Source organism: Macaca mulatta, chromosome X (assembly GCF_049350105.2).
Source record: "Macaca mulatta isolate MMU2019108-1 chromosome X, T2T-MMU8v2.0, whole genome shotgun sequence".
Taxonomy (NCBI): domain Eukaryota; kingdom Metazoa; phylum Chordata; class Mammalia; order Primates; family Cercopithecidae; genus Macaca; species Macaca mulatta.
In genome coordinates this window covers 30,718,666-30,734,031 of record NC_133426.1, presented here as the reverse complement: position 1 = coordinate 30,734,031, position 15,366 = coordinate 30,718,666, and the positions used below count along the sequence as shown (strand labels likewise).

The 15,366-nt window shown below is 36.8% G+C and overlaps 1 protein-coding gene across 12 annotated transcripts in view; it reads left to right on the top strand.

Annotated features, from left to right (window-relative positions):
- TAB3 (TGF-beta activated kinase 1 (MAP3K7) binding protein 3) overlaps positions 1 to 15,366 on the top strand; it is a 61,711-nt gene that overhangs the window by 38,989 nt on the left and 7,356 nt on the right. For 6 of the 12 annotated variants that reach the window (XM_077988308.1, XM_015127139.3, XM_028842403.2 and 3 more), the window contains 2 exons: positions 3,784 to 3,877; positions 7,396 to 7,479. In XM_077988308.1, coding sequence (XP_077844434.1) covers positions 3,784 to 3,877; positions 7,396 to 7,479 — 178 coding nt within the window. Of the gene's footprint in view, positions 1 to 3,783; positions 3,878 to 7,395; positions 7,480 to 13,614; positions 14,137 to 15,366 lie in introns of those variants that run through there. The other 6 variants (XM_077988303.1, XM_077988301.1, XM_077988304.1 and 3 more) reach the window with 2 other exon arrangements.

The window sequence follows — 15,366 nt, the reverse complement described above, 5'->3', positions numbered from 1 at the left end:
TTCTTGAGAAAGGAAAAAGAGAAGTTGGTGAAACTGCTGCCCTGGGCTGTAATTTAAAGTTTTATTATAATTTCAAAGATACATAAAATAGTATAATGAACCCCCATGTAGCCATCCCCCAGACTGAGAAATTGGTAGTTCATGTGGGTGCTAACATCTGAGAGATAAGACATTTAAGTGTGTTTCCCATGTGTTGCCAAGCCTAGAGTAAAATGGAGGACAATTGTAGTACACGGCAGAGGGACAGTTGTACGTGGTGGTTGAGACAGTGAGTAGGCTTTCAAGTCAGGTGCCAGTTTGAATCCTACTTCTATTTGTGTCATTCATGTATCCTTGGATAAGTAACTTTCTCTATGCTTGTTATCTATAAAATGTGTGGTATAGTACCCATCTTACGGGATTTTTATTAGGATTATATGAGGTAATTTATGTGAAGCAGTTTACACAATGCCCAACAAATAGTAAGTGTTCTTATAAAAGTGTTGGTTGCAAAATACTAGAAAAATTTGCTTGAGGTTTAGACACACAAATCTAAAGCATTTTGTACTTTGACTTCCTTTGAACTTGAGGAACATATATAAGATTATTCTTATGTAAGAAATTAATCAAGAAATAAATCATTTAGTCAGAATGCCCATTTTGCTCATCAAGGCTCATTTGAAGAACCATGACATAGTGGAAAGAGAGCCCACATAGGCTTTGGAGTCAGAATTGCTCAAGTGCTCACTGGCTATATCTGACTTCTCTGCATCTGATTTTCCCTATCTGTAAAAGAGAATTATAGCAGGTACATTATAATAATTGTCAAGATAAAGAGACAGTGTATGTAATAAGCCTGGCATGAAGTAGGTAATCAGTAGATGGCTAGCCTTATCATTGTCCCACTTGTGTATAGGAATACCCAGTAGAGAACTGATGTTTTTGCTACTAAAGCACACATTGCTACCTTCAAGTTTTCAAACAAATTGCTTATCAGGCAGTGTATACAAAATTGATTAGAAAGCTGCTTGCCTAATGATACTGCAGTGTACACTTGTGACCAGCTATGGGGTAGGGGGAGTTGTAGAAACTTAGAGTAGCAGTGAAATAATCTTTTTCTAAGGAGAGCAGAAGTACATGTAAGATGCATGATGGTGTCATTTCCCTTAATCTGTTATTTGCAAAGCATTGTATTAAATGCTGATGAAGATGCCATCTCTTAGATCTGCATGTGAAATGAGATAGGTATATCTGTGAGTCTGTATGTATTTGTGTGTGAGAGAAAATATAAGTACTTTCAAAGTATTGAGATAGAAATGTTAGCTTTTTGCCTATAAAGTTTATAGATGAAACAGTTTCAAGGAGAAGGGGGAAATGTAAGTTTTACCTTGAAAGATAAGATTTTAATATGCAGAAAGCTGCCAGTTGCCCCCTCCCTCAAGTTATTTCCCCCCATTCTTCCTGTTCTGATTAGGTTTTTGGACTCTCCCACAGCTTTGAGTCCCAGAGGCATAACTGAGGCCAAGCCACAAAAGAACATCAGTGGTCTCTGACGCTGGTCTATGCCAGCTTTGGAAAAAAAGCTTACCGTTTTTTATTTTGAAATGTTAGCTACAAACATCCTGTTATCTTACAGACAACTTTGAATTATACATACCCAATTTTGAAATTCCTTCTCCACAAAAACTACTTTTGACAAATGGCGGTAATTTCTCAGAAACTGCTTTTTTCCCCCCTCAGTTTAATCAGAAGCTATATGAAAAAGGACATAGGAATCTTACTGATAAACCCTTAGTAAGATCGAGTGCTTCTACTATCTTTGGAAATGAGCCTGTTGATGAGAGTACTTTTTGTTGTTTCTGAGTCTCGCTCTGTTGCTCAGGCTGGAGTGCAGTGGTGCAATCTGGGCTCACTGCAACCTCCACCTCCCAGGTGCAATCAATTCTCCTGCCTCAGCCTCCCGAGTAGCTGGGACTACAGGCATGCGCCACTAAGCCCAGCTAATTTTTGTATTTTTGGTAGAGACGGTTTCGCCATGTTGGCCAGGCTGATCTCAAACTCCTGACCTCGAGTGATCCACCTGCCTCGGCCTCCCAAAGTGCTGGGATTATAGGAGTGAGCCATTGCGCCCGGCCTGATGAGAGTATGTTTTTTGTTATGAGCAAATGTGTGGTGGCCGCTTCACTGTTTAGGGCCACTGTGGCTGAAACATCTCTCTTGTCCCCAACTCCCTAAAACCTATGGAAAAGATCATCCTTTTCAGGTGCTTGACTTTCCTGATAGGTTCTTCCATGTGTTCCTAGGAAGACAGCATCACTGTCTGGAGCCCTTAACTAAATACATTATCTTTAATTTAAATGTTCAAGTATGTATTTTAAACTATTTGAATATTGCTTGATAGGCAAAGCACAAAGCATTTTACACATTAATGTCACATAGTTTTAGCCCATAGGAATTAGAAAAGGCAGTCCATAATAAATATTTCTGAATGACTTTTTTTGTTCCTCTAGCATTCTGTGGAATTGTAGCTATTATATTCTGCCTTTTATCACTTATTTTAAACTTCGATACCTGCTTATTTAATGGGCATTCTCAGTTATTCTGATAATACCTCCTAACATCATATGAATTAAGATATCCTTTCTGCTCATTTTTCTTTCACTGGCATATTAACATATTTAGCGTTCAGCAAAGTACATGTTTTTAACAGAATAGGATTTTGTTCTGCCTTCCTAGAGTAACAGATACTTAATTTTTCACTTTATATGTTATAGTTAAAATCACCCTAGTCATTAATAACTGGGCTGTGCTGAAAGCTTCAGTATTTCAGCCTCTAGATTCTAAACTTTGACTTTCTTACTGTACATACATGTACACATGTGTATATATATACACATACACGTGTACATATGTACACGTGTATATATGTACACATATACACATATATACACATGTATGTATAAAATAAATTAAGAATGGCATGGGAAGTAAAGGCTTCCAAAAAGCTTTATTGAATGGAAGATTAGGACTCTTTTCACATTTCAGTGCCTCATATGTGCCCCTGAAAGGCCTAAGGAGTGGGCTGGCCTGAAGAGGTGGAGGCAGAAGAAAACAAAGTTGGGGAAAAAATGGAATTCAGTTGTTTCTGAAGTTTTCATGCACTAGAGTAATTGCCTCCTTCAATCTAGAAAAAAAGATGACAAAAATATTTATATATGAATTTATATAGGAGTCTTTTATATAAATCCTGGCTCTACCAATTACTAGCTTTATAACTTTAAGAGAAGTATATAACCTCTCTGTGCCTCAGTTTCCTCATCTACAAATTGGGCACAGTATTAGTACCTACCTTAAAAGATTGTTAAGAAGAAGGAATGAGAGAATTCTGGTAAACACCATACTGTTGTAATTTTTACCAGGCTGGACAAGACTAAGATCATGGACATGACTCATTTAAAAGGTTGATTCTTACATTTTCCCTTACCATGAAAACATAGAAACAAAATATTCTCAGTGCTCTGTGATTAAAATGGTAGTATCTTGTATGGTAGAACACAGTCCACTGTTGCAGCTCGCCACTTTATATGCAGATTTTGTTTATATGTGGCCATTTTGATGTCCCCATTTTACCTGACTATTCCTTTAAAAACATACACATAGGACTTCTTAAACATGCCCTCTTATGGACTAAGGCCATATTCTTGGTAATACCCAATCATTACAATTAACATGAAACGCAGTTCTTAAATGTTGGGCTTGATAATGACTTTCCCACAATTGCTATTTTGGGTCCTTTCTTACTAGCCTGAGGAAATGACAAGATTGAGAAGCATGAACAGACAACTCCAGATAAATGTTGACTGTACACTGAAAGAAGTTGACCTCCTTCAATCTAGAGGTATAGACTTGATTATTTGGTAAACCATAAGTAATAGTGTGGTATTTTAAGCTGCTTAAATAGCAATAACTTTGGTTTTGTAGATTTAAGAGACAGTTTTTATCCATGATAAGATTACAATCCTGGTAAAGAGATCGCCCTGTCCCATGGTCATGGATCAGATTTGGGGATGAAAAAATAGTTTTACTTTGGCAATTTCATCAAGTTCTTATCATTTAGACTGTTCTCTGTTGTTACTTTGCATTTATCCTTTTTTTGTCATTTACTGTGAATATTTTATAAATTGATGGGTTTTAATTCTAAAACTTAGTAGAGTTCATATTATGTGATAGACATCTAAAGTATCTGTAAAAAGGGATCCCAAATCAGAGTATCAGATTTCTCAGTTTTAAAATAAACTCTATATGTTATTTTTCATGTTATGTTATGTGAAAACATTCAACTATAATCATAGTTTTAGTTTTTTGGATTTTTTTACAGAAGTATACTACAGCAGAAGCTCTCTTAAACTTTCATTTACCCAACTCACCAGATTAGAGATGGTCTTCATTTTCTGTGGAAAATATACTGACTGATGTCCACAGCTGCTGCATACTTTTGACTAGTAGGCTGCATTCTGGTAGGCCTATGAATATTGCTCCCATCGGTTAATTGTCTGCTTACCAAGAGTTGATTCTGTCCCCAAACCTGTTTATACCAGTTATTGTATTTCTGCATTTTAATGTTTCATAAACTGACATGAAGGAGAAAGTTGCTCTTTCTATGAAAGCCAAAGGCAGATCACTCAAAAAATAGGGATTGTGAATTAGATATTGGTGAAAACAACTGAAAAAGGTTAAGGGAGAAAATCATGTAAGTCTAAAAGGATTCTGTACTCAAATTGCATTATAAGTGTTCTTAATATCTTTCTTGCTCCATTCTAAAGCAATCAGAATTATAGATGAGGGTTCAGCAAACTAGGGCCTGTTGCCTGTTTCTGTGAATAAAAGTTTTAGTGGAGCGATAGCCATGCCCATTTGTTTACAAATTGTCTGTGGTTGCCTTTGTGCTTCAACAGCACAGTTGACTGCTTGCAACAGAGACTATATCACAGGTCCACAAAGTCTAAAATATTATCTGGCCCTTGACAGAAAAGGTTTGCCAACCTCTGCTGTAGGTCATCATGGGTGTGGTTTATGTAAGAAATACAATATGGAACCCCAGCCAACAGACACATAAAAAGTAGGTCTTCGTCTAACTTTAAAATATAGCTATATACAAACAAGTGTTTTGTTACGTTAAAGTTGACATGTAATTTTTCTTAACGATTCTGTGTATTAATCAGCTTTCCTGCCCCCCCATCCCCCACACTTACTTTTCTTGATTATGGCAGCTAAGAGTTTCTACAGTGTTTTAAGAGTATATAATAAAATATCTCATTGCCATTTTTAGGCAAGATTAAACAAACAGTAGGCTGGGCACAATGGCTCATGCATGTATTCCCAGCAGTTTGGGAGGCCAAGGCAAGAGGATCACTTGAGCCTAAGAGTTAAGAGACCAGCCTGGGCAACATAGGGAGACCTCATCCCTACAAATCGTTTTTTAAAAATTAGCTAGGTGTGGTGGTATGTGCCTGTGATCCCAGCTACGTGGGAGGCTAAGGCAGGAGGATCACCCGAGCCCAGGAGGTCAAGGCTGCAGTGAGCCATGATTGCACCACTGCACTGCAGCCTAGGCACCAGAAAGAGACTTGGTCTAAAAAACAGAGAGAGATTAAAGATTAGTGGCAGGTGAACCCAAAAGACATGGCATTATCTGAACAGACAGAAGCAAATTTGAATGTGAAAATTGAGCAATCTAGTCAGGTACCCTTAAAGTTATTTGCAGAAGCCTAGTCACTCTCTAGCCCACTAACTTGAAGCAATCAAAGAATGACTATGCATGATGTAGGGGTTACATAAACTATTGCTACTGTATTTTACAAGATTGCATCAATTTTTTCTACTTGTGTGGTCTTTGAAGCAAAACAGTGAAACATTTGGTTAGGATACTTATAGTAAGCCTTTTGTGATCTAGAAATTAGAACATGAGCTGTAACAAGTAATTGAAGAAATACATATGCAGCTTCTTAAAGCATAAAAAGATCCAATTAATACATCAGATAGCACTGTGGCTTTTATGAGCTATCACAGCAATTATTTTCAGAAAATTATCTTAAAACAGCATATTCAAGTGGATAAAACATTTGTGAAAGGGCCTGCAAGGGAAACCACTATTAAGGTTTTACAAGCAAAGAGCTGTGTTTTTTTTGTCTGCATTGGACAATGAGCTCTTTGGGATACTTAGGCATTTCTAAATCTCTTTTCATAACGAATCTAAATGTATCCATTTTATACTAAATTCTACTCTTCCACACTGCAGAAAACTTTTTATACTGAGTTCCCAATCTAAACTTTTAAGCTAGGGAAGGAATCTAAACCTTTTTTGGTGGTGAGGGGGGAGGCAGGGAAATAAGCATTTAGAATAGATGCAAATCAGTGCATGATTTTATGAAAACCAGCTTTTTTTGTGATTTTTGGTAAGGAAAACGTGTTGGGGAAAAAAAAAAGTAGATCTGGAAATCAAGAGATATCATATATTTAAACTATCAGTGTTAGTACCATACAGCATCTTCTATAAATAAGTATGGCTACAGTTAACCGTAATTGTTTAGAACAAGCAGAGCACAGTGATAGGTTCACAGAAGTGAAGGCAGCACCCAAAACTGGCACTAGATCAAAACCAGCCTTGGAGGAGACACGGCAGGAGATGTGGCTGAAATAGACACTAGACCAGGGAATGAACATTTGAAGACAGGTGAAAATTTTGTGGCAAGACAAAATTCTCAGGTATTGTTCTATCTATTCTGAAACTGGCACCTTTTATCATTGATAAATCTTTAGGAAACATTTAACATTTATGATTCTCCTTTTCTTGAAAATAAGAATACATAAACTGTTGATGTTATTTCAGATGTATTGAGGTTGTTCAGTAGTCTCAAAATATAACTTGATTAATCCTTGTAAATGTTTATATTTGGCTTCTTCCATAGTTCAATTTATAATGAATTTTTAAGGTAAATTATGAAAAATATGAAAGTAAGCTTTCATTATTTAAGTGTTCTTTCTCACGGTTTGTTCATTAAAAATCAAAAGCAGAAAGAGAAAACAGTTCAACCATCCTTTCATTTCTCCTCTTCATTTATCTCCCCAAATGCCCACACGCCTAATCCTGCCTAAGGAGACTAGCCTTACAATTAGAAAAATATTCCTTTAGGTGTAATACATTGTAGACATACATCTATGTAGTGGTTTTCTTGGGTTCTTTTCTCATAGCAATGAAAACACAATTTCATTGGGAGGATAGAATTATGTAATGAGTTCTGAAATCCTGGAAAACATTTTTTCCCTTATGTGTTTTATTTACATATTTTCTTTTAAAAAATCAAATAACAGGAAAAAAGAGTTCTTAAATGCCTGATGAATTTAATTCCTTTATAGGAAACTTTGATCCAAAAGCCATGAATAATTTTTATGACAACATAGAACCTGGCCCAATTGTACCACCCAAGCCATCTAAAAAAGGTGAGTATGAAAAATGTCACAAATATGATAGAAATAAATATCAAAATAATTTGGGATTTCACATTTATATCTGAAGAAACTTCCACTAGAGGTTAACTTATTCACCATAAAGTTACCATATTTTTATTCTTTTTCAGACAGGGTCTCATTCTGCTGCCCAGCTAGAGTGCAGTGGTGCGATCCTGGCTTATTACAGCCTTGACCTTCTGGGTTCAAGCGATCCTTCTGCCTCAGCCTCCCAAGTAGCTGGGACTGTAGGCACACACCACCATGCCCGGCTAATTTTTTTTATTTTTTGTAGAGATGGGATGTCACCATGTTGCTTACTGGTCTCAACAAATTTACCATATTGGTGTTAATGTGGCAATAATGAAATGTCCCCAAACTTTAGTTTTTAAAAAGTACTGAAATTAGTAACTCTTAGAATTACTGTCAGAGGTAATTTGATGGAATATATAATTTTTACAAACAGAAGTTGAAACGCTGTATTACATAGTTAACATTATAAATTTACTTAGCATTGTAAAAACTATAACCCTAAAAGATAATTCTCATAAAATAATGAGGATTTTAAAGGTCTAATGTGAGAATAGAAAGTTAGATTTGCAGTAGACTTAAGATTATTTTTCAGACAACAAAAGAATCCCTGTGTACTCAAAAGGGGAGCATAGCAATTAGTAGCGACTAGGTGTTTTCCCATCAAGAACAAAAGAAATCCTACATAACCAAGGTTTGAAGGAATCATTTCCGGATAATTGTTACATAGAAATGATTTAAAATTAAAGATATCAAATGTGTTCTTCTTATTTTTATGTACCAAATGTTTAACTGGCATTTCCATATCTTAAAAAATTAATTTTAATTGAACTTACACGTTTAGTCATTTAAGCCAGATGCAGTGGCTCATGCCTGCAATCCCAGCACTTTGGGAGGCCGAGACGGACGGATCACATGAGGTCAGGAGTTTGAGACTAGCCTGGCCAACATGGCAGAACCCCGTCTCTACTAAAAATTCAAAAATTAGCCAGGCCTGATAGCACGCGCCTGTAGTCCCAGCTACTCGGGTGACTGAGGCATGAGAATCACTTGAACCCGGGAGGCGGAGGTTGCAGTGAGCCAAGATCGTGCCACTGCACTCCAGCCTAGGTGACAGAGACCCTGTCATTTATTCATTCTTTCATAAATAAGTAGTCATTGAATGTAGATTAACTTTCTGCCTCATTCTTAATATTTTAATTCTTTTTGCCTTAAGCAACTCCAGGTAGATTGATCGTGAAGACACATAGAATAGTGGAGAATGCCTTATTTTAAAAAAAAAAATTACCAGAGAGTATAACATTTAACATCTCATCAGACTTACTTTTAATTAAAGAATATATAAATTCTATCTAAATACTACCTGACCTAATTATTTAAATTTTGGTTGAATAGTTTTCTACGTGTATTAAGCTCATTACAGTGTGGTTTTTTTTTTTTTTTTTCATTTATAAGTTGCAACACAGTATCTGTTCTTCTTTTGTTTAATATTACCATGGCTGTTTCATCTGATCTGCATTTAAAAACAGTCTATTGATTTCTTTTGAGATGGAGACTCACTCCGTCACCTAGGCTGGAATGCAGTGGTGCGATCTCAGCTCACTGCAACCTCCACCTCCCGGGTTAAAGCGATTCTCCTGTCTCAGCCTCCCGAGTAGCTGGGATTACCCACCACCATGCCCGGCTAATTTTTGTATTTTTAGTGGAGACGGCGTTTCACCATGGTGGCGAGGCTGGTCTTGAACTCTTGACCTCAAGTGACAGCCTCCCAAAGTGCTGGGATTACAGGTGTGAGCCACCGCACCTGGCCAAAAAATGGTTTTATTGATTTCTAAAAATGATACAAAGAATCATCTTAGTGGATGACTGCCAAGTGCCAGATTTGGCACTTTGGCAGCATTATATGCAGTTTCTTGCTGAAAGTCACTGAAGTGTATAGTTATCATTGATCAATTTAGTCTTCTGGGTTCATAAAATCAGAGTCTTTAAACTTGATTTTGCCTGAATGTCTACTAAAGAAGTATCGCCAGACAAACTTTAGTTCATTGATTCAAGGAGCTGTCTTAGAGGAATTGCCCTATCTAAGGGAGTGCATTGGAAAGTTTTTACCCTGGAAACAGGATCAAGTTGATTAGAAATGGTGGAATACACATGCACCATGAGCCATCCCTCAGCATAAACTCCCTATAGGTGTGGTGTATTAGTCTGTTTTCACGCTGCTGATAAAGACATACCCAAGACTCGGCAATTTACAAAAGAAAGAGATTTATTAACTTACAATTCCACATGGCTGGGGAGGCCTAAGGCAAGGAGGAGCAGGTCACATCTTAAAGAGAGCTTGTGCAGGAAAACTCTCCCTTATAATAACCATCGGATCTCGTGAGACTTACTATCACAAGACCTGCCCCCATGATTCAGTTACCTCCCACAACACGTGGGAATTCAAGATGAGATATGGGTGAGGACACAGCCAAACCATATCATGTGGTCTGAGGGACCCACCATAAATAACAGACACTGTCGTTACTCAGGAAATGTCAAGGTATTGAGCCAGGGACAAAGCCAGACCTCTTTTTGGGCAAGGCAGAATTCTTTCCTATGCAATAAAGCAGTGCTTAGAAGGGAGCATATAGCTTTAAATGCTCATATAAGACAGGAATATCCAAAATCAATGATCTAAAATTCTACCTTAAGAAACAAGACAAGAACAAAGTAAAACCAAAGTAGAAGAAAGGAAGGATAACAAAGCAAGAGTTTGATCTTTGAAAAGGTAAACAAAATCAATAAACTTCAAGGTAGACTGATCTGTAAAAAAAAAAAAAAAAGAGAACACAAATTATGATAATCAAAAGTGAAAGATGGGTTATCCATTACAATGATAATGATAATAAGGGAAAGTGATGGACATCTTTATGCCCGTCAGCTTGACACCTTAGATAAAGTGGACAAATTTCCTGAACCATATAATCTACCCAAACTGAAAACAAAACAGTAAATATTAGTAAGTATGTGTATGTGTGTGTGTGTGTGTGTGTGTGTGTGTGTATATATATATATATATAAAAGAAACTGAATCTACTATCAAAATTTTTCCCACAAAGAAAACTCCAGATCCAGATAGATTCACTGGTGGGTAAATCCTACCAAATATTTAAGAAAGTAAAAATACCAGTCTTACACAAATGCTTTGAGAAAATACAGGAGGGAATGCGTCCCATATTTCTTTTTTGTTTTTTCATTTTCTTTTTTCATATTACTGAGAGGAAGTTGCAGAGATTTTCCGTATACCTCCTGCCCCCCCAAATTCAAAGCCTGCCCCATTATCAGCATCCTACACCAGAGTGGTGCGTTTGTTACCATTGATGAACTTATATTGACACCTCATAATCACTCAGAGTGCATAGTTTACATTAGGGTTCGCTGTTGGTGTTGTACCCCATCTTTTTTTATGGCTCTAGCAGAACTCTGATTCTAAAACCTGGTAAAGACATTATGTATCTGCCCCTCACAAAAAGAAAACAAAATTTCAGATCAATATCCCTCATGAACATAGAAACAAAAAATCCATAATTCTGTTTTCTATCTCATTGACTTATAGTCACAATATATTAAAAAAAAATAATACATCATGATCAAGTTGAGTTTAGCTTAGGAATGTAATCTTGGTATAAAAGCATTAAAAAACCAACCAGTGTAATTTACCATATTAAACAAAGGGAGAAAAAGCATGTGATCGTTTCACCAGATACAGGAAAAACATTTGACAAAATTCAACAGCCATTCCTGACAGACAAAAACTTTTAACAAATTAAGAATAGAAAAGAACTCTTTTAGTCTCATAAAGGGCATCTTTCAAAAACCTTTAGCTACCATTATTACTTAAATAATGCAATCCTGAACTTACTAACATTGGGAACAAGGCAAGGATGTCTATTCTCACCACCTTTATTCAACGTTGTACCTGGAGTTCCAAGACCATGCAGTAAGAGAAATAAATAAATAAATAAATAAATATTGGAAAAGAAGAAATAAAACTATATATACTACAGATGACATAATTATTTTTAAAATCCTAAGGATACTAACAACAACTATTAGAACTAATAAGTGAATTTAACAAGGCCTCAGGATGCAAAGTCTATATATAAACATTTTTACAATATCAGTAAACACTTAGAAAATAAAATTTAAAAGAGAATTTCATTTACAATGCCATCAAAAACCATGTAACAGGAATAAATTTATCCAGAGATGTATACATTGAAAACTATAAAACATTGTCAAAGGATATTTAAGAAGACCTAAGTAAATGGAGTGATATACCATGTTCATAACTGACTGAATCAATATTTTTGAGATACCTGTTCTTACAAGGTTATGTATAGATACAGTGTAATACCAATGATAACCCCATTAGGTGGTAGTGCATTTTTAATTAACAAACTGATTATAAAATTCATATGGAAATACAGAAAGTCCTAGGACATCCAAAACAATCTCGAAAAAGAGCAGCCAGAAGTCTTAGACTGGCTCAGTGCAATGGCTCACACCTGTAAACCTAGCATTTTGGGAGACCAAGGCAGGAGGATCACTTGAGCTCAGGAGTCCGAGACTAGCCTGGGCAACATAATGAGACCTCATCTACAAAAAGATTTAAAAATTAGCCAGACATGGTATAATTAAAAGTGTATTAAAAGTGTATTAGTGTAGAGCTAATTTAAAAATAGCTCACTGCAGCCTCACTTATAGTCCCAGCTATTCTGGTGGCTGAGACAGTAGGATTGCTTGAGCCCAGGAGGTTGAGGCTGCAGTGAGCCGTGATTGCAGCACCATACTCCAGCCTGGGTGACAGAGCAAGACCCTGTCTCAAAAAAAAAAAAAAAAAGTCTTAGACTAACCAACTTCAGGACTTAGAGTGATATTGGTATAGGAATAAAGACATAGATCACTGGAACAGAATAGGGAGCCCAGGTTTACACCCCCCAGTCACACTGTCATTTGATATTTGACAAAAGCACCAAAGCAACCAATAGAGAAAGGAACATTTTTTCAACAGGCAGAGCTGGGAAGAACTGGATATCCATGTGGAAGAAACACACAGTCTGATCTCTACCTCACATCATACACACAAATTTGAGATAGATCATACACCTAAGTATAAAAGTTAAACTATAAAGCTTCCAAAACAGAATATCTTTGCAATATAGGTATAAAAGTTTTTAGACAGGTCGCAGGAAGCAATAAGAAAAACAATTGATAGATTAGTCTTCATTAAAGTTTTACACTTCTGCTCATCAAGTGACACTATTAAGAAAATGAAAAGGCAAACCACAGACTGGGAGAAAGTATTTGTAAAATATGTATCTGATGAAGGATGGTATCCAGATTATATAAAGAATTTCTACAACACAGTAATAAAAAGACAACTCAATAAAAAAAAGTGTAAAACACTTGAACAGACACTTGACAAAGGAATAGATATGAAAGACGATGAAAAAAGAAATATGAAGAAATTTTCCTGGGGTTATGAAATGGATCTGCTGCCAGGATCCTGTATAGTCAGATTGTGGTTTTCTAGCAATGGTGATGTTCGTGTTAATATGTCATTCTGAGGCCAGCAATCCCAGCACTTTGGGAGGCCCAGCAGGGAGGGAGGATCACTTGAGGTCAGGAGTTCGAGACCAGCCTGTCTAACAGGGTGAAACCCCGTGTCTACTAAAGATACCAAAATTAGCTGGGCATGGTGGCGTGCACCTGTAATCTCAGCTACTTGGGAGGCTGCGGCAGAAGAATCACTTGAACCTGGGAGGTGGAGGTTGCAGTGAGCCGAGATCGCACCACTGCACTCCAACCTGGGTGACAGAGCGAGATGCTGTCTCCAAAAAAAAAAAAAAAAGTCATTTTGCCTTCTGTCTTTGGGACCAACACCATGTATTCGAGGTGGGAGGTTCCTGTTTGGTATCCTCCTTAGCTGGGAATTGAACAAGGCTTGCATTAATATTCCATGATGTGGTCCCATTAATATCAAGCTTCATCTAGCTCTCTACAGGTACCTTTACACTAAAAAGACTTTGTTTGTTTGTTTTTGTTTTGAGACAGGGTCCCGCTCTGTCGCCCAGGCTGGAGTGCAGTGGTATGATCATAGCTCATTGCAGCCTCGACCTCCCAGGCTCAAGCCATCCTCCTGCCTCAGCCACCCGAGTAGCTGGGACTACAGACGCACACCACCACACCTGGCTAATTTTTGTATTTTTTGTGGAGACAGGGTTTCGCCATGTTGTCCAGGCTGGTCTCGAACTCCTGGGCTGAAGCGATCCTACTGCCTTGGCCTCCCAAAGTGCTGCGATTACAGGCATAAGTCACTGTTCCTGGTCTGAAAGACTCTCTTCTATGGCTCATTTGACTCAAATACAATTTGCTAAAACTGATAGTCCCTTAGAGTTAGTTATAATGGGATTTCGGTTACAATTTCTTAAATATGTATTGAATGCTCAGTGCGTATCTCGATTATGTATTATGTAGATAGATGCTTGATGTTACAAAGGGAAAACATGACTCCTACCCCAAGCAGTTTATACTCTACATATATACCCTTTTAATAAAAAGGAGACTAGGAAGCCATCTCAAATAGTCCTCTTTGCTATAAATGAATTTCTATTTTAGAAATTTAGTAGTTGTAATTCTATAATAATATATATTATTGGTAAAAGTATAAATGGTTCTGTTATATGCCAAATTGTCTTTAACCCGTTTTTTTATCTTTTTCTGCTAAAACTTAGAAACAGTAGAACTTGATTAAATTCTATAATTTTTTGGTGAGGCTTTTATCAGATTTATAAAAGCTATTTAGTTTTCTCCATAAAATCAAGTTTGTTTTCCATTAAGCACTTGCAGATTCTCATTTTGTATTTGAAACTAAATCGGCCTTTTCTAAAAGTACATATAGTTTAGCACAGATTGGCTTGCAATACCACTCAAAAAAAAAAAAAAAAAAAAAAGATAAACCAGTAAAACACAAATTACTGGTAGAATAGGTTTATTGGTTTGAATAAATGTCTTGGAGTTATTACAGATATATAGCAGAAATCCAAGTGGAATATAGTTGATCTGAATAGTAAGTGTGATAATTAGAGAAAGAATATGAGGGAGACAGAAGGAAAGAGAAAGAGACAGAGGAACAAGCCTTTTTGGATTGAACTTTGTAGTTAAGCAATACAGTGTGTACGTGCTCTTCAGCGGGCTTAGAAAGTCTCCCAACCCTTATTAGTAACTCATAACAGTGGCAGATTGGACTTTGTAGTTAAACAATACAGTGGGTATGTGTGCTCTTCAGTGGGCTTAGAAAGTTAGAAAGTTCCCCCAATCCTCATCAGTAAGCAAGCAAGCACACTGACCTTGGTGTCCCACAATCTGAGCACTGGTCCTGGTCATCTTGGCCACCTGACCTTGTTCAAACTCAATCTGAGCACCACAGAGGGACAATCCCGCCAAGTACTCCCAAGGTTGGAAGAGTTAGTGAGATAAGGTATGTGACTCTGTAGAAGTACTTTGCAAATCTAAGAAACAGAACTTTACTTTATTCTTTGGAGCCTAAGGAGACATTAACTCTGCTTTTGTTTACTTGGACAATGGAGTGTTTAAGTACCTGAGCACCATGCTTTGGATTCTGGAGCAGTGATTTCCAAAGATGAGTTGTACTGTCAGCTCAGAATTGATTAGAAAATGCAAGATCTTTCTTTGGTTCCTAAGGGCAAATAATATAAAGGCTGCCATTTTTCATTTTTAATACAAAGGGTTGCTTACTAATAAACTATAAATTTATAGAAACAATATTCTAGCAAGATATTAGGA